The sequence below is a fragment of the Silurus aristotelis genome (genome assembly GCF_946808225.1).
Source record: "Silurus aristotelis genome assembly, chromosome: 8".
NCBI classification, from domain to species: domain Eukaryota; kingdom Metazoa; phylum Chordata; class Actinopteri; order Siluriformes; family Siluridae; genus Silurus; species Silurus aristotelis.
In genome coordinates, this window is record NC_139581.1 from 9826429 (window position 1) to 9854072 (window position 27644).

General features: G+C 36.6%; 2 protein-coding genes across 3 annotated transcripts; one reads left to right on the top strand and one right to left on the bottom strand.

Moving 5' to 3' along the window:
• Nucleotides 1-1599: 1599 nt before the first annotated feature.
• On the top strand, nt 1600-3528 carry seraf (Schwann cell-specific EGF-like repeat autocrine factor). The gene is made up of 5 exons (XM_083548806.1): nt 1600-1967; nt 2145-2240; nt 2411-2515; nt 2897-2992; nt 3084-3528. The coding sequence occupies exons 1-5, from the start codon at nt 1733-1735 to the stop codon at nt 3194-3196; spliced, it is 645 nt and encodes a 214-aa protein (XP_083404932.1). The 5' UTR covers nt 1600-1732; the 3' UTR covers nt 3197-3528.
• A 724-nt stretch (nt 3529-4252) lies between these two features.
• Nucleotides 4253-27363, bottom strand: vwde (von Willebrand factor D and EGF domains). 2 transcript variants are annotated; one of them, XM_083548214.1, is made up of 31 exons: nt 26773-27363; nt 20320-20513; nt 19175-19406; nt 19019-19084; nt 17663-17895; nt 17465-17554; nt 17226-17355; nt 16496-16710; nt 16330-16403; nt 15397-15673; nt 14985-15181; nt 13788-14557; nt 13449-13585; nt 13232-13369; nt 12777-12881; nt 11268-11382; nt 10820-11070; nt 10223-10442; nt 9954-10091; nt 9624-9668; nt 8601-8942; nt 8170-8265; nt 7971-8066; nt 7571-7666; nt 7272-7367; nt 6790-6885; nt 6406-6501; nt 5897-5992; nt 5211-5306; nt 4987-5084; nt 4253-4875 (listed from the first exon to the last, which is right to left on the bottom strand). In XM_083548214.1, the coding sequence occupies exons 1-31, from the start codon at nt 26843-26845 to the stop codon at nt 4867-4869; spliced, it is 4917 nt and encodes a 1638-aa protein (XP_083404340.1). In that variant the 5' UTR covers nt 26846-27363; the 3' UTR covers nt 4253-4866. The 2 variants fall into 2 exon arrangements, with proteins under 2 accessions (XP_083404340.1, XP_083404339.1); XM_083548213.1 differs by having other exon boundaries at nt 9624-9767.
• Between the last annotated feature and the right edge of the window lie 281 nt (nt 27364-27644).

A 27644-nucleotide genomic window follows, 5' to 3' on the forward strand; every position in this document is an offset into this window, starting at 1 on the left:
TTGTAATTGTAAGGTACAGCAAAGTAAGGTGTAAATATACATGATAATCCTGTAGCTTTTCAGAGTTAAGGTGAATGGTGTGTATTTATCCCTAATGAGCAGCCATGGCGACTGTGGCAAGGAAAAGCTCCCTTAGATGTTATGAGGAAGAAACCTTGAGAGGAACCAGACTTAAAAGCTGAACCCCATCCTCATTCGAGTGACATCAAGAGTGTGATTATAAATCTTTTAACAATACAGAACACTGGAGAGTAAGAACTAACATTAAAATTAAAAGTTATTTTTTAAGTTTACACTAGATGGCGCCATTCTCCCCTTTCGAAACAGTTTAGAGCAGTGGTTCTTAACCTGGGTTCGATCGAACCCCTAGGGGTTCGGTGAGTCAGTCTCAGGGGTTCGGCGGAGGCCAAGACACACACCCGACTCATATGATTCGTGATGACACGCCCCGCTTGGCCATCATTGGAAGGGTTCGGTGGATGCGCATATGAAACTGGTGGGGGTCAGTACCTCCAACAAGGTTAAGAACCACTGGTTTAGAGTTTTTTATTTGTATGAATAATAATGTACATACATTTACATTGCAAATAATACATGTACATTTTCTCTGAGTTGCTTTATCAATTTGGAATTGGTGTCTGTGTTAGTATACTATTTAAAGTAGTTATACCCCAAAACACATAAAGAAAGAAGACTCTTGAGAGATCAGCTATGGCATCTGTTAATGCCATTAGAGAAATCTCTTGCTTTCTTCTTCCTTCTTCTTTCCTGTTATGGTTCCTGTAAAAACACCTGAAAAAACAGTTAGTGTTTCTGACATATTATTTAAAAGCCCAGGAAAAGTTCAAGAGCTTTTTTTTTTTAATATTTGGACACAAACCTTGTGACATCTGCATAAAGAGAAATTCGGCTGAAACTTTACAGTATTAAAAGTATTTCATTTAATAATTACAATGTTAAATGCAGTAGTAAAAACTGATGAAGCTGAAAATATGTCTTGTAGCACTATGGCAAAAAAAAAAAGATAATCCCAGTATCGTGATCATTATTAAAACATGAGCAAAAGATGTAAAAGTCACTTTCTGTAACAGTTTACTCATCTTACATTCAGATCATTTTCTTGTCTTGTTTGAGAGACAGAAATACATTAACTCAGGTCTTAAAACACTGAGTTGTTTTTACTTTGAGTGATTTGGCGCACATCTGGAAAAGGCATTTCCTAACATCTGGGAATGTGATATTTTACAAATAGTCCATGAACATTTCAAGAGAGATTGTAACCATGTTTGTGGACTAAAGCTTAAAGAGACATGGCCAGGCTTTATGGCTGTTAGTCGGTTTATGAGTGTGGAGTATACAATTGTCATTTAATTGTGTTTTTTGTTGTTGTTGTTGTTTTTTACACAGATGATAGCAGCAATTTGATTAATTTAGTGATGAAATGCTTATTTGTTAAAATAAGTATCACAGTAAAATATACAATTAGACTTAAATGGGTGTAAAAGAGATTTGGGGTATATTAATAAATCACACACACTTCACTCTCTTTATGTTTCAGTCATATTCTCTCCTCCTCATGGCTCAGTGTCATTCCTCCTCTCTCCTGCAGGTGTGCTGTAGAACCAGGGGCATATCCAGAGAGCTAGACACCATTCCCAGACCCTCACTCTTGTCTGTTCCTTGTGTGTGTGTGTGTGTGTGTGTGTGTGTGTGAGTGTTTCTGGATACGAGAATGGCAGTGTTTAATCAGTCATCGTCACTGCTCTGGAGTTATCTCTGTATGGTCACACTGGCTCTGATGGCTGGTGTGTGTCTGGGAGGATCTGACTCGCCCCGAGGCGTCTCCTTACCTTTTGTGTTCGATCTGAAAGCAGTGTGTGATCCACCATGCAGACATGCTGGGATCTGTATCCGAAACAACACCTGCTTGTGCTCACGGGGTTATGAAGGAGAGAGCTGCCAGTATGGTGATGTTTCCATTTATTACTCATATAATAAGTGTTGGAGGCTGTGAGGAGTGTATGTGTGTGTTAATTGGTGTATGTTTCCATTTTGGTTATTAAATAGGATTTTATTAAATTTTATTGAAATTCTTTGCATCCCTTTTGTTACATTTTGTTAACAGTATGATGGTTGATTTTCAGCTAACTGTGAACCAAAGTGTAAAAATGGGGGTGAATGTCTCCGACCTGGAAAGTGCAGATGTCCTCCAGGACTTGGGGGAAAATATTGTGAAAAAGGTATTTTTTTATGTTTAACAGTACAGATTTCCCATTTTACAAGACAAAATAGACAAAAAAAAAGGTGGGACTGTAAGTGGAAGATGTGAAGGTGTGAATAGAGAAATCAACAGATACATAGAAAAAATGAATGAATGGATAACTAACCTTGGAGGAACTGTGTTGTATAGTGACATGTGATGGTGGCTGCTGGAATGGAGGAGAATGCATAGCAGTGAACGGACAGGCCAAGTGCATTTGTCCCTCCAGCTGGACTGGATCCAAATGCCAGGAAGGTTTGTTGATTTACTCTACTAATAATTCAAAATCAAATGTTATCATGAAGAAAGTGGTGGGGAGTGAAATCTTGTTTAATTAATGGGAAATGTGGCATTCAACTGATTCCTTATAACAAACTTCTCTAAACTCACATCATTAGACTTAAAATAAACACATTATAGGTAGATCTGCTTTTATACTAAGGATGAAATTTAATAAACTAATTTTGTTAGATTTTTATTAATATCAGTTTATCAGTTTTTACACTAATGTGATACTTGTGAAAGAAACTCTATTACCGTATGAGAATACACTTTCTGACTAAGTGGCATTTGTGTGTGTGTGTGTGTGTGTGTGTGTGTGTGTGTGTGTGTGTGTGTGTGTGTGTGTTGGTTCAGCAATCTGTCCTCAGGGTTGTCAGAATGAAGGCAGCTGTGTGGCTCCAGGAATTTGCAGCTGTCCAGAGGGATGGTTAGGGGGAGCCTGTCACATCGGTGAGCCAAAACTCTTGAGCTTGTCTGCTTTCTTTAATGCTGATCTCAACACAACACATTTGCCATTATGGACATTATTTTTCCTCCACAGCTGTGTGTAAGAAGTCGTGTCTCAATGGTGGGAAGTGTGTGTCTCCAGACAAGTGTCGTTGTCGCACTGCGTTTTCTGGCCCTCAGTGTGAGGACAGAAAAAAGCTCTTTTGATCTCTGCAATTACCCTCCCTCAGAGCTGGAGACTTGACCAACATGGTGCTATACATTTAAATTTGTTCGGTCATTCGTACGTTTTACATTTGTTTTCATATATAAACAAATTTGTTATATTTTATGTATGCTGTGTGATAATATGACATTAAATGAATTAAAGTAGGTTTAAGTTTGTGTGTGTATAATGTGTGTCTGGTTCAAAACTTGCCATTACTTTTGGATATTATAATGGCCATTCGATTCAGTGGTACTGTACACTATCTCAGCTACATTTGTTTTTGTCTGCTTTCATGACAATAACAAAATAAAAAGAAATATCTGACAGAAAACTTATTTTCTGTAATTGTGTCATTTTTATTAGCAGCTTACAGCATAATTGAGTAAAAACTGATTAATAAAGAAATTAAATAATCATTATGTTTGATCATTATTAAAAACTGTAACATAAAAATACATAAGTAACAAATAAATGTAAAGTTTTAGTAAATTACAAATGTGAATCAAGAAAAATCCAAATATAATTAGAAGTGGTTCAGCTCTCAGTTAATTTAATTATGCCCTTGTGCCACATAACATAGAGTATATTTCCTAAAACTGATGTTGGACCCATTTATTATGTAGAATTATTTACATATTAACATATATTCTCAATCTATATGTTTAATTGATTTCTTCTTTTTTTATTCTTCTTTAGACAGAATTGGATTAGAGAATGAAGTATTCTGGTCTGCTTCTGAAATCATGTTCAATATTCTTTATTTAATTACTTTTACTTAAGTTTTATATTGTCTGTGATTATTAAAGGGATTAAACTGAAATTAATTTAGACAGTAGTATATATGTGTCTATAAATTCTTCTAATTATATTAACACTTGTTTGGTGGACATATTCCTAAATATAATGTTAAACAGATTTTTCTTTTTTTCCCCAGTATCAGGCTTTATTATATAATGTATAATGTAAATATAAAATGTTTTTTACACTTAAATGGATTATTTGCCAGTCCTGTCATTCTTTAAAGCCATTAAACAATTTGCACAAAAACACCAGGATTACAAATGTACATAAAACATTTATTATATTCCAGTATAAAGTACATACATCAAATTAGCCCAAAACAGAATATATACAGTATTATAGCTCTAAAACTAATGTTTCATAAAAATAAAATAAAGAACGTTCCATTCATTTCTTTAAGAAATGTCGCTGTATTGAGTAAAAGCTCATCAGTCTGTTCAATGTTTTCAGTAAAAATGCTGTGTGCTTTCACACATATACTGTGTGTTTGCAGTTTCTTTTATATGGTATTGGCTTAAATCTTGACGACTTCCACTACTGAAAATGAAGAATAAGATCATAATCTCATGAGAAGAGACTCTTGGCAGACTAAGTGCAATCACCTAGTCACTAAAAAACATAGCAATTAAAAAAAAAAACTACAATTTCTTGACTGCTGCCTGAGGCACACATTTATACAAACATTCACACAGTTACATACACTTAAGTGCAGACACACACACAGACACAGACACACACACACACACACACACACACACACACACACACACACACACACACACACACACACACACACACACACTCCTGTGGGTGTATTTTGTCTGAGGTGGGTACAGACATTATTCATATATACTGTATATCCATTCGATCATCTTGTCTGGAAAAACAAAGTGCAGACATACTTCATATTCATTGGTATAATACCAAAATGTAACCTGTCATAATATCAGTCAAAAATCATCGAGGAGGAAGTTGAAAATCAGCTCACTCTGGCAGCGCAAATCGAGCCTGTGTATCCCGAGCGACACTGACAAAAGTCTGGAAGGACGCACTTTCCTCCATTTTGGCACTTGTGCTTGCAGATGGCTGTATTTAATGATACAGTATATGTCTCATTATGTGTCAGAAAATCATCAAAAAGAGTCCAATATGGAAAAAGTTAAAAATGCAATATATATTACAGTTGATCACCAAGATATTAGTTCAACTTACGAGTCTGGCATTGCATGCCTTCCCATCCAGCAGGACAGTGACACGTGTTTGGTCCCACACACTCTCCTCCATTTTTACACTTCTGTAAGCAAACCGCTACAAACACAAAGATTACCTTTAATGTCTATATTTATTATATGTTGCAATGCTATAGGACCCGCACTGTCGCAAGTACAGTAAATATAAAACCTTTATAGTAAAGTACTGTAATATATTTACAAATAATTCCTATTATTTCATAACATATTACATTTTGCAAGTAAAATACTTAAACTATAATTATAATATTAAAAACCCAATTCTAGTGCATTTGCTCATTTGGTTCATACAGGATACAATTTAATTTAAATCAGTTTTATTTGTTTAAATTATGTTTTTTTTAGCATGAGAAAGAAACCTTGAGACAATTCTCATCAAAATCATGTTCTTACTGCCTTATACAGGTCATAACAAGGAGAATTTCTACCATTTATTCCCCAGCAAAGAACGATAGATAACCCAAATGCATGAAATGGTATTTTACTATAATTCAATTAACTGCTCTAATTGCGTAATCCTCTATAATCATGTGCAACATTAAAATGGTACTTTGCTGTAAAATAAATACAGTAAATCTACAGCAATTTTTACACCACATTTAATATGAAAAACCCTACCAGACATGTCAAATATAAAAGCTCACTTACGGACATCACAGACTTTCCCCCGCCATCCAGAAGCACAGGAACAGGTGTTTGGACCCACACACTTTCCTTTATTCATGCACATCGGATCACACACACCTACGCACATATTAACACATGCACATAATAAAGCGCATAATGGGCTTGATTTCCTTGTAACTAAAAGCCAGGACAATATGAATTTAAAAACAGTAGGCACTTCCTGGTTAGCGTCTATCGATAGCAAAAAGCAAAAACAAATTCCTTAAATCCATAATTTCATTAAACATGAATGCAATGACATGAAACAGCAAGTGGAACAAAAAAAACAGCATCACAAACCCGGACTGAATTACACACAGTCAGCGGAAATGTGAGTTAAAATATATAAAGAACTTAAAATACAGATGGAACTCCTAGCTGACAGGATTGGAAATGTTATTTAAGCCAGGAGAGGTGTAACCAGATAACAATTAACACCTGCAAGTGTTTTTATCAGGGGAGCTACGGTATATAAGTCATGTAACACTCACTTATTTGACATCTCTTGCCAGTGTAGCCTTCAGGGCAGGAGCACACATTGTTCCTCATGCACTGACCACGGTTTTTACAGGGAGGATTGCACACAGCTACAACACGAAACACAAAACACTGCTTATTTTCGGCAGAACAATGTATCCATTAGACAGAGAAATAAACAGGTCTACATAAATGTACACAAAACTGTCACAATGGCGGAACAGGTAGCGTCCAAGAAGCTTGAAGGTCCCAGGTTCGAACTTGAGATTGATTAGAATCAGTGTCGTGTCTTTACCCAGATGAGTGGGTTTCTTCGGAGTTCTCTGGTTTTCTCCCATCTTCCCAAAACAGTGTTTTGTAAAAGTATGATAGGTATCAATGAGCACAAAACACCATACCTATTTGGCACTGTGATCCATAGAAGCCACTAGGACATGCACAGATGTTAGGCTTGATGCAGGTGCCACCATTCAGACACACAGGCGTACAATCAGCTGAAAACCAAACAGATTGTCAATTATTTGTTGGACAGTGTAGAGACAAGGGCTAGGTTGGTATTTGAGTCATGAACATTATAAAATTCATTTTTTTTCATTATTTCAGAGAAATTGCTAAGTTTGTAGGAATTCGACACTGGGTTATCAGGAAAAGGTTAATAGGCAAATGTGAATTACAGTAAAAAATAATAAAAAAAAAGGTATAGGATTCAAAACAAGTTGAGTAACTCGAATTATAATACATATAATTAATCACTAATATGATAAACTTTCTGGTATGAAATTATATACGATTTTCTGAAATTTCTGGAGTAACACTGAACTATTTCCACTATGAATTATTTTGCTATAGCATAAACATAAATTTCTTAGCAAGCAGTTACCTGAGTTACAAGTTGGTCCATACCAGCCAGGCTTGCACTTACACACTTCAGGAGAAACACATTCCCCACCATTCTCACAGTGCCGGGAACACACCACTATAGACACACAGCCACAGACATTAATCAATGTGCAGTTTGTTAAACCAAGTGCCATAATCACAAAACTGGAACTTGGAGCTTTATCTGATTAAAACCAATAGAATGCTGTATAAACTTAAAATGTACAAAATCTTTAAGGTTAAACTGTTTTTCGGAATGCAATGCTTAAACAAGCAAACAGAAATAACATGCATGCTCACTAATTTCACACTGTGGACCCACATATCCATAGGAACAGGTGCACAGGTTTCTCGACATGCAGCTGCCTCCATTTTGACATGGTGGATCACATGTAGCTGGAAAGAACAGTTTAAAATACTTTCAGATACAAACAGCAACATAAGTGATCCACTGCAAAATTATATCCTTGCAAGTGAAAATATCTTATAGATTATATATTAGGTTCTATTACAATAAGTGCAATTTACATTTTTACTTATTTTTGGACATTTGTTTTTAAAAAAGTCTAAAATAGAAAATACTACATAAATCTGACTATATTTATGATATTTACACTTTTATTTTTGTTGTTACATGTAATGTAAATCCACTAAAATTCCAGTGATTGAGAACCTTTAAAATATCTAACGCAAATCCCACCTTCCTCACAGGTTGGTCCACTGTAGCCTGCAGGACACATACACACATTGGGCTTTACACACCTCCCTCTGTTTTTGCAGTCAGGACGGCACACAGCTGACAGAAAAGAACAGGTTTGGAAACCGCTTTTAATATGAAGATAGTGTGATATTAGTGAAGATTTCTGCAGATAGTAGCTAATGGAGAAAACACAGCTCACCAATGTGGCAGTTATATCCAGTGTATCCTTCTTTACAGGTGCAAGTATTGGGCAGAGTGCACTCCATGTTTTGACCACATGGATAACGACACATGGCTGCACACAGAGCACAGAACCATAATTCTGCATGTTATAACATTCTATTTTAAATGTGTGTATTTAGTGGAAAAGATCAATGATGGAAGGATGTGATGAAGTGTTCTATTCCTGTTATACCACAGCAATTTTCCAACAATTTAATTCTTTCTTTATTTTAGATTGCAGTTATAATTTGAAGAAAAAAGAAAAAAAAAACTGCTCTGTCTTAAAAACTGTCCTGTAGAGAAAAACTTTCTAGCCATTGCAAAGGTATACAAGAACAATTAAAATCACTCAAGCACCTAGTCTTTTACTACCTTTAATGGGCTTGAATTCTAGAAGAAAGCACTAACCTTTACATGTGAGTCCATCCCCCCTGTATCCGTTAGGACATTGACCACACTTGAATCCTTCAGTCTCAGAAGGCTCACAAGGCACACCAGGAAAACAGGGAGAGTCAGTGCAAGTCCTGTCATCTTTAACAACAGGCTCTCGCTCATAAAGTTGCCCTTCAGAACCAGAAGCTGTTGCACGACTGTTATCATGGCTTACAGGACTTAAAGAGGTCTTTCTATCTATGAGTGATGGTGTCTTTATGTTGGAGCGGTCAATGGATTTCTGAGATGTCGATGTGGAGAATGATGAAGAGAAAAGTACATCAGGTCTGTTTCCTTCTCTGGTGCCTGGTGTCATCCCTGTAAAATATTTTAAATGTAAAAGGCCAAGGACCTAAAATAATTAGTATTAAATCCAATAACCCTAAATGAAGTTATGAAGATCATTTCAAAGACACAATCTGCTTTTCTCTCATCTATTTTTTTTTTTGGGACATATCACATATAATATATTGCTAAAAGTATTGGGTCACCTGACCTTTCCTGCTATATGTGGTCTTTTTTCCAAACTGTTACCACAAATCTGGAGGCACTCAGTTGTACTGCACGTCTTTAGATACGCTGTAATAAAATTTTGCATTCACTTGAAACCCAAACCTGTTTCAGCATGCCGATGCCTCTGTGCGCAATGTGAGCTCCTTGAAGACATGCTTCGGAGAGGAAGATCTTGAGTGGCATCCTATAGAGCACTGACCTCATCCCTACTGAACACCTTTGAAATTAATTGGAATGCTGACTGCACCCCAGGTCTCCTCACCTACATCAGTACTACTAACACCCTTGTGGCTGATGAACACAAAAATCCATAAGCACACGCCACAATCTAGTGGAACATCTTCCCAGAAGATTGGAGGGAATTATAAGAGCAAATTGGGACTAAACGTGGAATGCAATGCTCAAAAATCACATACCATACTTATGACCAGGTGACCCAACACTTTTGGCAATATAGTGTTTATGTCCTATTTTATTTGTACTTACTCTTCTCTGCTTTTGATGTGCAGTTTTGTCCATTGCCATGGAAACCTGAAGGGCAGGGACCACAGATAAATCCAGCAGATGTATACACACTCTCAAAGCACTGGACTCCTGGGTAACAGGGTCGACTGGAACATGTGCTCTGAGCTGTAGAAAAGAAATCTTTCTATAGTCATTGTGTTTTACTTTAGTACTACTATTACTACTATCACTACTGCTAATAATAATAATAATAATAATAGTAATAGTAATATTACTGTTGTCTAAATAATAATGGTGTTCAAGTACAAATTGTTCAAAATGAAATGTGAAACATTCAAAGTATTAACTCACTGATGCAGTTTTTCCCATCCCCAGTGAGGTGATCAGGGCAGGGTCCACACGCAAATGACCCTAATGTGTTTTCACAAGGCACCCCAGCAAAGCATGGAGATGAACCACATTCATCAATGTCAAGCTCACACGTCACACCTGTAGTAACACAAAGCAAACAAATCTTTACCATGATAGCAAATGTTCCTCTCATTGGCTTTTTGTAATCATAACCATGTAGAATTAACAGGTCAAAAATGATCAACTTAAAAAATAGGAGTTCTATGTACCAGCAAAACCTGCTGGGCAGAGGCATGTGAATCTGTTCAGTCCATCCACACATTTGCCTCTCTGACACGGGCTTGATTTGCAGTCGTCCACATTAACCTGGCATCTCTCTCCCGCAAGACCAGCAGGGCAAACACACAGAAACTCTCCGCTGCCAGGAGGGAAGTTCATGTTGGTCACACATGAAGCTCCGTGGTAGCAGTCACAGGGGCGAATGGAGAGCTGGGAAATATGTGCTAAAATTACTTGGGGGCAAAATCTTAAAAATCTCTGGCCTCAAACTGCTGATTATTGCAACACATGGTATTCTATTCATCATCTAGAAACCTGAGCTAGAAATGGATAGAAACTGTAATTTTTGGTGAGTTTACATTTTTAGAAAGCCACTTGCCACCCTCTTGTGGTCATAATATGCAGCAAAATGTTACACCTCACATGATAATTATTCAGTCATGTATTTGTTTATAAATATGTAGCATAAAAGTTTATTGCCTCGTTTTTAAGCTTCCCTGTGCTCTTATGTCAACTACAAAACTACTAAATACCTACATTACCTAAACAGAGTGTGGGTTTAACAGTACAAGCAAACTAGACCTCACTTTTACAATGGCCTTTGTCTCTGCATTACAATCATCTATCACAGACAGTTCAAAGGTCACAGGTGAAGATGACAGGGCTTTCCAGATGAGCAGGCCAGCAGGAGAAAGAACAGCATCTTTGGGACCAGACAGCAGAGTAAACAGAACTGCAGAACCTTCTGGGTCAGTTGACACAAACTGGTACACAAAGCTTTCCCCGTAGAACGTCTGCAGTTGGGTTTGCTCTGAATGAAACACGGGAGGTTTGTTGTCTGGAACACAATGTGACAATCCAACACTCAGATTTTATTGTGGATTATAACACTTACGATAAAGAAGCAAATGTATATCAAGCAGATAAAATTACAAAGTTAAAATGATGGAAACTAATAGTGTTTGAACATAAACATCAGCAGGCATACAGATGATTGTAGCTTAATTCAGAACTATATACACTACAGTGTCTTACTCTCACTGATGGACCAGGTGTGCTTGGAGAGATCGGGCCGACAGATGAGACAGGGGCTGCTGGGACTGCGTTCACTTTCTGCATAACATTGACCATCAATGCTACAGCTGCTGTTCTGAGAAGGCAGAATAAACACATCCAAATGCAAACATTATTAAGAATAAACTAAATATTTGACACAAATATAATTCAATCAAATTATTTTATTAAGCAGCTATACATTTTCAATAAAAAATATTTGTTCTAATTTCTTTAAAAAGTTTCTTTTTTCTATGTTTTTATCTTATTCATTACATTATTTGCTGTCCACAATATGTCGCTACTTGAAGTTTAGCATTAGCTTCCATTGTCTTTTTAATCTCTTTGCGAAGCACTTTAAGCTGCAGAATGTCAGTATGTCAGTGACTGATCATTACAACAGCAGGGGCCAAAAGGCACAAACAGCTTAATTGTTTCCAAACACACATAATGGTTCAGAGGAATGCTTTTTAAGATTTGAGGTAACTGATGTGTAGTGAAGCAATTTTCTATGCTTAGTAATGATTGCAAGCAGGTGTGTGTATTGAAATAAATAACAATAAAGTGGTAGATTCACAAAAATGCCATAAGACAACAAAATAAATGTATGCATCTACACTTTTACCCTACAAAAATCCAGATTGTTTGAATATAAAAATGAAATGGCCCTTATATACAATCATCCTATTACTTAGTACAGTTGCCTGGCCTACATTTGCACTAGGGCTGAAATGTTTCTTCGAATAACTCGAGTAATTCGAATACAGAATCTGATTGAGGCAAATCATTTGCCTCGATGCTTTGTTTAAATTCATTTAACAACACACAAAGCATTGTGTTTCACAACGGGCCATTATTAAACACGCACCACCAAACTCTGGAGTGCTCTGGACAGGTAACACAGAAGACACTGCAGATAAAAAAATGGAGGATCGAAGAGAAACCAGTGAAGAATGAGGATAAAATTTAGGCCAAAGAACACGCCAGAAAGTTTCCAAAGGTTGGGAAAATATTATATTGTGTTTACCTTTTTTTGAAAGATATTTTGAATTGATTTTTATATTTTTATTTAGGATTCTTTTAATTTATATAATGGTATTTGTATATTAATGTAATATAGCAATTAATGCATTAAATCGGTTTCGTTTTCAGATTTTCTTGTATGCAATTTCAGCACCAAAAATATATATATTTTTTAAAAAGGATACAAATTACTTGTTCATTTAAAGAGACCTGTCTTTTTTCACTTGTATATTTATTATTGCTCTTTAATAATAAAAAAAAAAAAAGCATTCCTTATCCAAACACTTAATTAATTGATGGAATAATCGGTAGAATACTTGATTACAAAAATAACGATAGCTGCAGCCTAATTTGCACATGATTGCATTTACTGTATAATTCTAAATGCACAAAGTTATAGGGATGATAAATGATTTCTAGCTTTAAAATGTATAGGGATTTTTATATGTATATTTTATACTCACACACCTTTAAAGTGCACTGAACCCCACTGCTGAGTGTGCAGTCTTGACATGTTCCATCAAACGTTGTGAAAATCTTAGCATTACTGAAGCTGTATCCATCATTAGAAACCTGTGCAAAGATGAAAGAAGACAAAATAATCTGAAACAGGCTGCGTTTCTCCTCTTTTAATGTAAAACTATTGTCTTTGTCTCTGAGACACAGATTTAGTGTCATGCAACCTACATATTTCATATAAACAAAATAGCATTTTTTCCTGTTTAAAGTAGTTTAAGGTATCACATTTGCAAGTGTTTTATACATTGAAGACAAATTTATAACATCAACATAACACCTTTGATGCCAACAACACATCTACCACAGCTTCCAATGAACAGTATAAAATAATTAATATTCAATGAAATTAATTTTGTTAGACAAGTAAGATTTGAAATTGTTGAAACATAGACTGTAAAGGTCACCTTGATTTGCCAGCGAGTGACAGGAGGGTGACCAGACTGCTCATCTTCAACAGGGAGCTGGCACTGTAAAGCAGAGGAACTCAAGAACAATGCAGGACCCATCAGAGGATCACCCAGTGACCACTCACCATCTACAGTCTGTACAAAAAGGGAACAGTTTACACAGAGATACAGCAAGCTATGCAAATAAAACAAAAAGAGTGAAGAAAGACTTCACCTTCTCCTTCATGACTTCACATTTCAATTCAAATATGTTCCTGAAGCTTTTCCCAAGAACTTTGACAGTGGAACAAGGGCTTTGTTTAACATCACAGAGTCCTCCACCCTCTAGTTCTTTAATCTCTGGGGTCTGATCTGCAAAAATGTTAAAGATGTTAGTATTAAAAAATATAGCACATTTTTCCTCACTGTAGGACATCATTGTATTTGTATTTGTTGGTGAATTTTCCTAACATAATTAACATATTAAAAAATATTTTGATAAATAAAATATAAATAAATGGTCAAAATATTCACGAGATAATTATTTTTTCACGTTTCACCTTCCTCAACTCACCAGAGACTTGGCTGCAATCATATGAACCAAACTCTGGAAAACACATGCAGCCACGTTCGGTGCATTGCCCATTACCACTGCAATGGTTAGGGCACCTAAGCAAGGCGAGTATGTCCCGGAGTTCTTCCTTTCTTTCCTCCTCTTGTACCACTCTCCTCTCGCACTCGTTCTCCAGCAGGGGCACAGTAGCACCCAGCCAGGCTCTCTCATCCTTTAGCTGCTGGTCTATCACACACATATCCAGTGCCTTCTCCATAACACCATCCAACAGGCCAGCACAGCCAAGTGCCACAGTGGAGTTACGCAAGGCATTAGTACACAAACGCTGGGCCTCCGCCTCTGTCACACCAGACTCAGTAGGCCATGTTGGGGCTGGTAATTCAGGATGTGTTGATAGAACCTGGTCTTCAGGAAAAAAATAATTAAACCTCTCAGGGTCTGACTGACTTGGGGATAATGAGGCTTGTTTGTGGTTCTGGCGCCTCCCTCGAGTCTGAGTGAGAATATTCTTTCGCTGCACCTTGGGACGATTTCTGGCATTTCCAGTGAAATGCTTGTTGGGTCTGATATACTCTGCTGTGACATCCCGAGCAGGTATTATGAAATAAGAGAGGAAATGGGCCAAATGAGTGCAGGAGGAAGAGCTGGAGGGAAGATGAGGTCTAAGGCTTGATTGACCTTGACCCTTCTTGCAGTGGCAGAAATGTCGACTGTCCGGGCTTCTCTCATAGGCAGGGATTTTGTCAAAAAAGCTGCTCCTTGGTGCTAGCCTGGTGAACAATTGCATTAACAACATTTCTTTACATTTATATTTTTACTGTATGGTACAGAATGATTTGTAATAGTTGCCAGGTAATTTGAACATTGATTAAAAAAAAAATGTCATAGAAAATATGCTTTTCTCATTTGACAGTCATATTTTAAGGGATACTTTGCCTTGACCCTGGTATTTTTAAGCAAGATATATACAAAGAATTACAAAAAGAATGCTTCTGCATACTATGTAAGAATTAAATGTACACTATACAAAACATAGTAAAATGGGGGGTTTGTTCCTTAACTTACCAATTTATTACTGTACAAATCAGACAAAACAGAATTGTGTGAAAAAAATGGAAACCCAATCCTCACACACTCCAATTTTTCTATAACAAATTTTTTATCAGGTTCATTAAAATAGGAATGAGAAACTCTTACCGCCATGCATTAATAAAGGAAACACTGTCTTCTAAAATTTCCCCTCCTGCTCTGTGGTAGTCATTGAGTGGTTGTCCATCAAAGGTTCCACAAAGACCCTCAGTGTGGCCCCGATCAGGACCAGGAGCCATCACAGTCAGACTCATACCCCAGTCAGCTACATCTGCCCGCACAAATGCCCCTGAAGAAAATGTCAGCTACAGAAGAGAGAGATTTTAAAATATGTTTATACATCAGTAAAACTACTGCTCTTTCTACTGCAAAAAAATATATAAAGTTTAAAAAAAAATAATTTGTTTTAAAATTAATAATAAAATATGTGATTCTACCAACCAACTAGAGAACAAGCTAACAGATTATTAGCCACAACTGCCTACAAGAGTCTCACTACCAGCACTATGCATTTACTTACAGTGATTTTGCGACCCTGATAAGACTCAGTGATGCGAATGCCACTTTTCGCAAGGTCTCCATTCTTCACTAACAGGCGTGGCTTCGTTTCTCCAGCCAATCCATTACACATGTCAAAGGAGATGACTTTGTCTCCATCTCTGGCTACGAAGCCACACACACAGGATGTTGGGTGGGCTGTTATACTAGCACACTCCCACTGGCGTACATGCACTTCGAACAGCCGAATTGTGCTCTTGTACAGCACAAATGTGCCTATATGGAAGTTATCATACTTTCTAGAAACAAAGAACAGGCAAGTGCTTATCAATAAGTACTTCCAACATCATTGAGTTGTAACTCACTTATTCACATTCACTCACGCATTCATTCAAATTCACTTATTCACTTTTACTCATTCACCCACTCACAGTCACTCATTCACTTCACTCTCTCTCTCTCTCTCTCTCTCTCTCTCTCTCTCTCTCTCTCTCTCTCTCTCTCTCTCTCACTCATTCATTCACTTTCACTCACTCATTCACATCCACTCACTCGTTCACTTTTACTACACTCACTCATTCACTTTTACTTCACTCACTCATTCACTTTTACTTCGCTCACTCATTCACTTTTACTTCGCTCACTCATTCACTTTTACTTTGCTCACTCATTCACTTTTACTTTGCTCACTCATTCACTTTTACTTTGCTCACTCATTCACTTTTACTTTGCTCACTCATTCACTTTTACTTTGCTCACTCATTCACTTTTACTTCGCTCACTCATTCACTTTTACTTCGCTCACTCATTCACTTTTACTTCGCTCGCTGACTCATTTACTTTCACTCACTCACTCACTCACTCACTCACTCACTCACTCACTCACTCACTCACTCACTCACTCACTCACTCACATTCCAGTCCTTTGTAATATGCTGTAAATGTTTTACTATACCTTCCATCAAATGTTATGATGTGAGGATCAGTAAAAATGTAACAATAAGCAGGTAGGATATCCTTTACAATGACCTAAAAAAAAAAACACACAATTCCATTCAAAAATATACAAACATAAAAATGCATAATTACAAACTGTATATGATCAATATATTTTTCGATACCTGTACACTTTCTGGTGTATATTCATTCCAGAGGAAATCAGTGCTGACTATAGGTTTAATGGAAATCTCAGTGTTTCTGTCTCCATCCTTCTTGACATCAGTCACTGCACTGTAGTAAAGCAGCACCTGGCTGCACACTCCCTTATGGCATAGAGTGTGAGTTAGCTTCACTTCACAGGAGGACAGAACCAGATCGGGGCCGAGCTTATCCTCATCTGAAAAGACAACACCCAAGACTAGACATGTACACTATATGTACACTAATAAAATGTTTGTACTTACTTTTTAAGTCTTATTCGACCAGTGGCCAACACATAGTTAGTAACACATGCTGTGTTAGGTGATGGTTAAATGACATTGCGTGAAAATTGTATTTGAAAGCCGCCTTTATACATTTAGCTTAATTACATAAATGTACACTCGTTGACAACTCTTGGGGTGGAAAAATATACATATAATATACAAAATATACAAACATACAACAGCAATTTAATTTGATGTATTGGGCCGTGTATTTGTACTTGGCAATTGAATGTCATTGTTTTTTTTAAACAATATATCAAATGATGTCAGTAAACTTAATGTGAAGTTTTACCTACTAATTTAAAAATCATGTATAAGTAATCATCAAAATGATCTCTAAGTTTAATGGAATAAGCAGTAGAAGTGGAATTTCCTGAAAACCCCACAGTTGCAGTGAATGTTTGGCAGTGTCACAGTTATTATGTACCTTGGCTGCTGGTGCTGAGCTGTAACAAAAGACTGCATGTCTCTGAAAGACAGGGTACCGGAATTGTGCTCTCTATGACCAGCTCATGCTCTGTTCCATCCTCTAAGATAGAGGCGAGTTTGGGCTGTAGCTATAATCCAACCAAAGTACAGAAGCAATACATTTACATATTTTGATATATACTAACCACATGGCAATCACGGAAAAAATTAACTAAAACAGGATGTCTGTGAACTTACTCGAATCCCTGCAAAGAACTCTCCACTCTCCACTGAATGACTCTGTCTGTATGGGTCATCTAGAAAGAAACTGGAGCAACTGCAGTAGATCTGTACAAAATGTCAGAAAGTCATTAAAAAGGCATACATTAGGTAGAGTTTCATATGTTTGCTGTTATTGTGTACTTTATGTAAACTATATACATCGCATACACCTACCCGATCTCCAAGCCGAATGTTGATGCCATCCAGCTCAATAAAGGCTGACATCTGTAAAGTTGTCTCCTGCCTCAGCTCCTCTTTGTTGCCATTTGGGGAAAGACGCCACCACGTAACCACAAATCCTACAGAGCTGTTCCCACTCTGGCCATCAAATGTACACTTCAACAACACGCTGGAGCCTGACAGTTCAGCCACGATCTCTGGTACTGATGGAGATGGGGGGTGCTTATCTGCAAAGAGAAAAGGAGAATCAGATCAATCAGATGTCTCCCTATGAAATAAAAATAAAAAAAATATATAAATGTAACTAACACAAACCAGGTGAACCCAACTGCATAACAAACTAATGACTGGATAGGACTGAGACAGAACTAGTACACAAGAAACTCCATGGCAACTACAGCATGTAAGTGGATTTTTACAAAGAATGGGCTGTGTTCTTGCAAAGATCATACACAGCATGGTATTTTCAGGGGTGACTTATTTCAGTATTGAATTTATTCGAGATGTCACACTGCAGAGAATTGATTATTCGCTCATATGAAAGTAAACACTGAAAATGCTAAAGGAAGTTAACATTTTCATAGGTATTACATTTTCTATCTAGCCTCATAAGTTAAAATATTATAATTTTATTGTGACAATTAAACAGTATATACTTACATTGTATACATCATCCTGTAAATACGCAGCTTAAGAGAGAGTCTCAGTAGTGTGCAATGAATACTATACATGTTTATACTAATTTAAAATGTGTAATTTCCTTTGACACTGATCTCACACTTTCATCATAAATAGACATATGCATGTTCAGTCTATAGACTGAACATGCATATGTGGGGTATCTCATTAATATCACATACATTAATGAGATACAATCAGTCAAAATATCTGTGATGCTTCTACTCTCATGTCATAGCTATTATCAAATTATAAACAACTACAGCCTCTATATTAAAATGACAAAAAAATTAAGAGGAAATCACAATCATTTCTGCTTGTACAGTATGTGAGACACTGACTGCATTGGGCCCCACTGATACCAGCTGAACAACTACTCAATTCCAACAGATACCATGGCAACATTCAAGGGTAACACACAACACATAAACACATGTGCTAAGCTCATTAGGAAGATGTTCTGTAAATTTACCAGATTTCACTGTAATTATTTTTGAGTGCATGTAAAAGAACCTGTGGGAAACTAACAAAGTGCTTCTAAAAATAAAAGTGTAAAAAAGAAATGATTCTATTAAACTATTTGGAATACAGTTCTCAATTAAACAGTTTAGATGTAGATGCATAGGTCATTGGGTTTAGAAGAATGAAAATAATTAATGGTATTACGTTTACCATTGCAACTCCCATCGCTGTTCCTGTGCTCTGGTTCACAGATTGGTTCAGTGGAATCTGACATTTCTGTACATATAAAATTCAGGAAAATGCATTTAGAAAATGTTTTCATTAACATACACCATCTGTATATATGTAGGAAGCAGGATGACTTGCCCTCAGAACAGTAGGCCATGCATCCCTGTGTAGGCTGGAGCTGGTACACATAGAAATGCCCACAGTTCCGCACAGAAACGGGCATTCGAAACAGACAGCACTCCTTATTGGGCCCACTGAACAACTGCCAGGTAGCACAGGCGGTTAGCTTTTTAATCTCTAGTGGGCGCGGGAGGGTCTCCCCTTCAGGTAGAGAGAGCCACACTGGAGCTTGAGTACCACAGTGATTCACCTAGGCAGAACACATAAGAAAAAAAAATTTATATACAATTTATACCAACATGGCTAATAGTGAGGTGGTAGCTGCGTGGTTAAGGCACGGGACTTTGGATATGAAGGTTATGAGTTCAAATCCCAGCCACACCAAGCTGCCACTCTTGGGCCTCTGAGCAAGGCCCTTAACCCCATAACAGCTTAGTTGCATGAATGAGATAAATGTGAATTGCTATGAATGAGGGCGCCTGCCAAATCCTAAAAATCTAAAGGCAAAGAGTTGTAAAAACATGACCATCACACCCAGATGTTCTTGTGATCCTCCAGATTTTGTCTTAATTTTCTGTTAGACTTTCCAGGGAAGCATTTCCATTAGATTTTGGAGGGTGTTTATGAGAATTACTATTAATTCAGCCAGAGAGCATTACTGAGATCAGGTACTGATGTTGGGTGAAGTAGTCAAGCTAGAACAAGTTTGGAGCTTTTAGTTCCACTGAAGGAAAACTACCTGCATGTTGTATTCTGACAACATGCAGACATTCTATACAACTGTTTGCTTCCAGCTATGTGGCAACAGTTCGGGAAAGAACCACATATAGGTGTGATGTTCAGGTGTCCACAAATCTTTGGTAATGATTTGACTTGTACAAATGTGTAATATGTACTTAATGTGAACAAATGCCCATACATGGATGCAGAGAAATAAAAAATAAAATATATAAGTTAGTAATTTTAATTAGAAATGCCCTATTACATATTACTGTAAAATGTACAGTACCTCAGCTCATGTAAATATAACATTTGTCACCTTGTTCCAATGCTACACAATATTGTGCCATTCATTAACACTGATCGTTTTTATTGTCTATATTCAATATTAATTTGTGTTCCTTGTCCTCAACTACTGCATAAATAAAGCATATTTACTGTACCTCCACACACTTGGTGGGCATTTGAGCTGGTTTATCAAAGATCTGGAACTTATACCAGCCAGGTGTCAGTAAGTGGTCACAAATGAGCTTTTCTTGCAGGCCAGACTGGGGAAGCTGCTGCCAGCTGAAGCTTGTGCTCCGGTACGGGTTCTGCAAAACCATGTGACCGTCTGGACTGCACTCAGGAGGTTCCACTGAAGACACAGAAATGCACACACACACACACACACACACACACACACACACACACACACACACACACACACACACATAGTATGTTTACAATATTCACATTTTATTTTTATATAAATTACCAAAAAATTATAATCTTTTGATATTAATAGCAGATCTTACAAATAATAGTTAATAGTACATAACATCATTTAAAAAATTGCCTTAAAAGTAACACAAAGTTTTGGTAAATGTTTGAAGTTTTTAAAATGTGAGTATAACTACTGAGATGATCAGTAGAGGATTAACCTATAATTTAGACAAAATTAACTAGAACAGAGTCTATTTCGCTTTGTGTTTTAGTTCCTTTTGAACCAATGCTGCTTTATTTTAGCAACAGAATTCCGTGAAGGTGCAGCATTTAAATTCAAATATTTTCCATCAATCAAAAAGTTTACTCAAAAACTAACAACTTGAAAAGTCTGACTATTCAAAATCTACAGGATGAGCACCCAGAACCGAGAGGAGACCCCCAACAGCAATTCACATTTAGAACAAGGCAAGTCTTCTTCTTCTTCTTTCGGCTGCTCCCATTAAAGTACATAAGAGTAAAAAGAAAAAAAAGAAAAAAGGGAAAAAAGTAGGGGTTGATTTATATATATATATATATATATATATATATATATATATATATATATATATATATATATATATATATATATAAATAAGTAAAAAAAAAAAATACACAGTATGTCGGTTTTATTATACCGTGGTCTGTCCATGAATATTCCATTCTGATTAACTGGCAGGTGTTCAAACAGGTCAAATGAAAAGGTCAGTCACCTGAATGTACTGCCTGTGGACAATTGTAACCATTTTGAATGGAGAGAATGCAGTAGTAGTTAAACTAACAGCATTATTATTAGTAGAGAAGTGGTTCAGACACAGGTCATTTACACTCTAATTATTTATTATAATTAAATAACCTTTCTTGATCTAATGGCCTGTATATATATACAATAACTAACAAAAATGAACTACGTTTATCTTTTTGTCAAATTTCATACCACAAACATTAATGACAGCTTTAACTTATCAATGCCGATAAGTGACCATGGTATAAGTGGGATAATCCATGTCTACATGTGTGATGCACATTCTTTATGTACTTTGTTTTGAATCTGATGGTTCTATGCTTTCCCGTTGCGCATTATAATTTTGTATTGCAAAACTAGCCCTAGATTAACTAATCCTAATGGATTTAGTTAATACTATAAAAGCACCAATGATATCCATAACATGATAATGATTTGCATAAATGTAACATATCATGATCAAGATTTCAATGATTGTAATATTGTGTAATACTAATGTACCCATGATATAGGTATATCATAACTAAGATATATTAGCCATAATTTGATTTAAACAGCTACACTGACTTTGGACTGTACATTGTATAAAGGCTGTATTAAAGATTACACACTAAAACACTGACTGTTCTTACAGATCTAAAAAACATTCACCAAGAAACATCTGCAGACATGGTTAAAGATGAAGAAGTTCCTTCATTGTCAGAGTCTGTCTTCAATGTCAACACCTCTACCCAGATTTCCAGAGATATTTTGCCATCTTTTAGCTCCTCTACAAAAATCAATACTGAGTCTCTACCAAGATGGAGATCAACAGGTGACATACATCGCAAAGATGTCATTCAAGTCCAAATATATGCAGAAAGCAGTTCCCCAAAAAAGCCCCAGTTTCATAGAATACATCGCCGTTCTAAGTCAGATTCATGTGTCAGCTACGGCCCAAACACATTGTGTGTTGGGACCATAGACTTCTCCTGTCTTACTGAGGTCTCTATACCCATTATGATTTGGGAACGTGAGGAGCGAGAGGAGATGAAGAGGAAAGCCCAACATGAGAGAGAACAAGCAGCTCGAGTCACTAAGTATGGCCTGGACTGTAACATACTAACAGACAGAGAACAGAATTCAGAAAACTACCTCCTGCCTGCATCGTATTCACTAATCCTATCTGAGATTATGTCACTGGAGAAAGTTGATCTGGAAGAGTTGAGCACTTTGACAACTTTGGATAGATTACACAGCGAAAACACTAATTCATTCCACGTAACAGAAAGTGATGAATCAAATGGAATAGATGAAGTGACTGAAAGTCTTACGTCATCTGATGCATCTCGTTAGCAATAAAAGTGAAGTTGACCTACAAAATGGGGAGGATGCTCTTATAGATCTTGAGACAGTAATCAAGAAACACCTTCAAACACCTGAAGAGATATAGTTTCCCCAGATTCAGAGACTTTCTCCAATCCCAGCACTTCTACTCCCACTTCGAAAAACATCTTACCTTCTTTCAGCTCCATTATAAAATTCAGTGCTGATTCTCAACCATGTAGATCAACAAGACACTGATTCCAAAAACATTTCTCAAGTATCTGCTAGAAGATTTGCTTCACATATGCATCTTCATAAAGACTCTCTAGCCTAATAGAATATGTCTAAGTCAGAATTTAAATTTGCTAATTTAAATCAAAGACAAGCCAAACTCACTATGAAGTGGGATCACAGTCTTTCCCTTTACAAATGAGGTTACAAAAGAAACAGAACCTGTGGCTTTGGTCACTAACTGGACTTTAGTCACTATCTGGATGATAAATACTAGAAACAGTGAAGAGTACTCACTAAAAAATAACCTCAGCAACACAGAAGAACAAGGGAAGCAACTAGTTATGATGCATTAAAACATGATTACAAAAGAATTTTTTTAAGAGCAAATCAATTTCATAGTTACAGTATATTCAGCTTTGTTATCTTTACTTTCCATTTTTTTGTTATGCTGGTTCAAAAACCTTGACATGTGACATAGAATGTATAAATTATAATATTCTATCCAACGAGTTTAAATGTTTTTATAAATAAAGATATAGAAGTCAAATAAAATGACTATTTACAGTTGACTGCATTGATCCAGCTCCTATCATAAAAGGGAATTTGCTAACATTCCTTTAAAATTCTGCAGATCTTGAATAATTTGATAAACTGCTATAAAGGGAAAACTTAAAATATATGTACATATGTAAATTAGTCATAGTAAAGTACTGTTTGGCTAAACAATTCTGAACAGTCATGTGGTGTTGGTGTTGGAGAATGGTGTCGAAAATGCTGCTCCACAATATCCTATAGTTGTTCATTTTTATATTTATTAAACAGAGAGTCTTTGTGCTTTTTGGTTGGGGGATTAAGTCAACTTCGAAGTTGACCAGGTAGAGTAACTTTATTGGCCTGAAATGACATCATAATAAAAGCAAAAGTTGAATCAAACTTGTTGAAAGAAAAAAGGTTTTAAAGAAAAATCTATTTCCCCATAGTATAATCTATAATATAACATTTTTCTTACATTTTACTGTAATAAATCCTGTAACTTGGCTGTAACTGTGCATGTGACAGTTAAACATGAGGTTAGAGTTTCTAATATGTGCTTGCCTGTTAGGCGCCTTTGGCCAACAGAGAGAGACATGCCAGCTAATTACTTTCAAACCAGTCTCACCTGTACCAAACTTTATTTAAGGGAAGCTCACAACTGGCTCAATGCTCAGGCTTGTGGGTTTATTTTTGTGAAGGTAAAACTGAGCTGGTATTGGTAATTTTTAAAATTAAAGATTTACTTTATCTTTTGCTTTGTGCCAGGTTGGCCTTGTCTTGTCAGCCTAGTCTGCTTGATTTTTCATGTTCCTTTGTATAATAAAAAGAGGGAGAACACATCTTTCTCGCCAAAGGTTCCCACTATCTCTTTTAACCTCTTTGAGGAGAAAAGGAATTAGTTTTTTGTTTTCTCCAATTGCACTCTTCCACCCCTGCTTTGCTAGTGCAGAAGGTGACATTATGTTCTGAGTGCAATGGTCCTGGGCTTGCATTCTGATTTAGGCAGGTGGAAACCACAAGTGATTTTCGATTAGTTTCCTCCTGTATTATGGACCCTTAAATGAAATATGCACTTTTGGCCTATTATTTATAACCAGCAAACACAAAAAATGGGGTAATGTTTAAAACATAATTGCAGAGTATTTCCTGGTGACTTGTGTGTATCGTCAACAGCTCGAGTGCACCAGCACCCTCGAGGCTTTGTTGCTTCATCAAGTTTACTAATGACTTCTTGCTGCAATCTGTCCTGGTCAAACGTACCATTTTGAATGTACCATTTTTAAACTTTTTATTTTTCATATTACACAAACTAGAACAATTAAATTACTAATAACTAATTTAATCATGTTTTAATTGGTAATGTTGTGTATTTAGCTATAGTTGCTAATAGTGTATATAAAGTGAGAATTGATAAGTTTCTAAATGGCAGTATTTTTTCTAGTTCTGGCTGATGAATGAAATTTTTTTTTAATAATTTCAATCAACTGGATGCTAAGACAGGAGGAACCCTTTAGGACAGACGTCACCAAACTTTTTGAAACTGAGAGCTACTTCTTGGGTACCGATTAATGTGAAGGGCTACCAGTTTGATACACACAGTTTTCAGTTTGATCTGAAAACAAATTTGCTCAATTTACCTTTTATGTTATCAATAATTAATGATATTCATCTATGTGAAGACACTGATTAATTCTCCTATAATAATTATCAACAATGATTTAACAAAGTAGGAAACAGCTATTTTAGAAAAGGCTAATGGGCTACTCATGTGGTCCTTGAGGGCTACCTGGTGCCCACGAGCACCATGTTGGTGACCCCTGCTTTAGGGCTTAAAATAAAAAGTAGGTCTATTTTGAAATATAAAAGACATGTCTGAGTGGGCCTTGCATGTTGAAATAAATGTTAACATAAGCCCTGAAATGATGTCTTTACTGTAATAGACCTCCATGTTGTGTTTGATTTTGATGATGAAAGAAAATTGGTTACAGACTTTGGTTGAACATTAGTGTAATGAGAAAAGAGTGGATGTGTTGAACAGTAAAACTTATGACATCAGTATCAAGACTGTGGCAAAATAAATGGCATCACATGCAATGTAATTGTTTACTTTGGCTAGAGATATTTTTCCTGATGAAATAAATGTATTATACCTCTAAAAAAAAATGCATTTCTTATTGTTGGAAATTTTAGTGTGAACACTAATAGCAGTATTTTATCGGGCAGAAAACAGGAAGTTGAGAGAACAGCAACTCCAAGCAGTACTGAATGCCCGTTGCTTGACATTTCTCCCCATATTGTAGTTAGTGCTGACATGCTCTTATTTGCTGTCTATCACTAAAATAATTTAGTGGCATAAAAAAAAGGTATAATTTTGTTACGGTGCACAGGCAGTTAAACAAGAGGTTGAGGATCAGCATACATGCTTTACTTAATGCTCGATCTTGTGATCGTTTTATGACGGCACTAATCTGGTATTGGTCATTTTGAAAACTAGCGCACAGAAAGAGCACAATGGGAACTGGTAGCTTTTTGGTTAAGGCTCTGGGTTACTGATTGAAAAGTTGGGGGTTCAAGCCACAGTATCACAAAGTTGCTACTCTTGGGCTCTTAAGCAAGGGCCTTAACACTATGTGTGCCAGGGGTGTGTATGCTGACCCTGCACTCTGAGCTCAGCTTCATAACATTGCTGGGAAATGTGAGAAAACAATCTAAACTGTGCTGTAATGTATATGTGACTAGTAAAAAATACCTCTATGGGTATGCAATTTGGGTTAGGTGGGTTTGACCTATTTTAATAATCCCCGCCCATGTTCTCGAAGCCACGCCTCCAAGATCTTAGGTGGCCCAGTAAATCTCTAATGATTGACAGGAGATCCACATCAAAAACTAAACTAATGGCACGGGTTTTCTCGGTGAAATACGCGGCTTTTAAAATATTACCCCATATCTTCAAGGGTTTGTTTGTAAAATGTAAAAACACGGTTAAAGGAAATCTACTTCTGCACCTTTTAATTGACTATAATTCCGACCCAAGTCAGGAATATGGTTTAAAGTCCTACCTTAAATATTACACTGGACTCGATGAAAGACAGACAATAAACGAGTTACAGCAGTGAGATCAGTGCATGATTCTCTTCCAGATCAAACTCAACTCTGCCGGAGGAAATTAGTCACCCCTTAAAAAAAAATAAAAAAATAAATAAAGCTAAGAAGTTCATGAGAGGTTTTACATTCAGGACTTTTAAATACAAGTGCGCAGATGAAAATCGCTACTGGGAATCGTGCATTTCTTCCTAAAAAAACACTGATCTATTAATACAGCTTTGAAACTTACCAGGTTGCGCACTATGAGCGGTGCAAAGCCCAGCAGCAAGGCAAATACTGATCAGCCAAAAGTCTGCACTCATTGCTCTTCCTATCAAAGAGTAGTGGATTGTTGGTTATTTCTCGACGCTTCGAAATTCACGAAGCTCAATGAACAATGTCCGGTTTTTCGGCAGTAAAAATCCCTAAATCCGACCTTCTTTTTTTGGGTCCACTTCGGTGAAGCTTCTCTGGGTATCTGTCTGGTCATCAGCTCCTTGAGTTGCGAGCGCCTGCGCCACCTCACATCACCGGTGCTGAGAACACCTACTCCAATGGAGCAGTGTTGAAAGCCTGAGTCGCATATTTCCCCGCACACTGGAGTTAAAGCATTCACATGCCTCTTATTTGCTGTCTGTCACTAACAATAAATATATTGGCGTCAGTTCAGCAATATGGCTTTTAAAACCGGTACAGTCTTGTGAAAATAAAGCAAGCTTTAGTTTTCACTGAAGCAGGCAAACATGTGATACTTGCCCTTCCATTAGATCAGCTTTTCTGTGAAAGTAACAGACTGCGATACAGTAATTGCTTGAGATCTGTAAACCTACCTACTATCTGAAATGCTAGTTTTCAAGACGTCTGTTTATGAAAAGAAAGGTGAAAGTATATTCTGTCACCAAAGCCCATATTTGTGTGCATTTCTTTGTGTAAATGAAAAAGTTTTGAGTTAAAAAAGTGTTAAAAGCCATTCTAAAATGGCCTACATTACCTCGCTTTGGAACAGTTTTGGCAGCGAAGTTCTCCTAAAATGAATTAATTGATATGAAATAGATCAATTCTAACCCACAGTGTATGAAATTCAAGGTAATTTCCAATAACAACACTTAACCCTTATCCAGA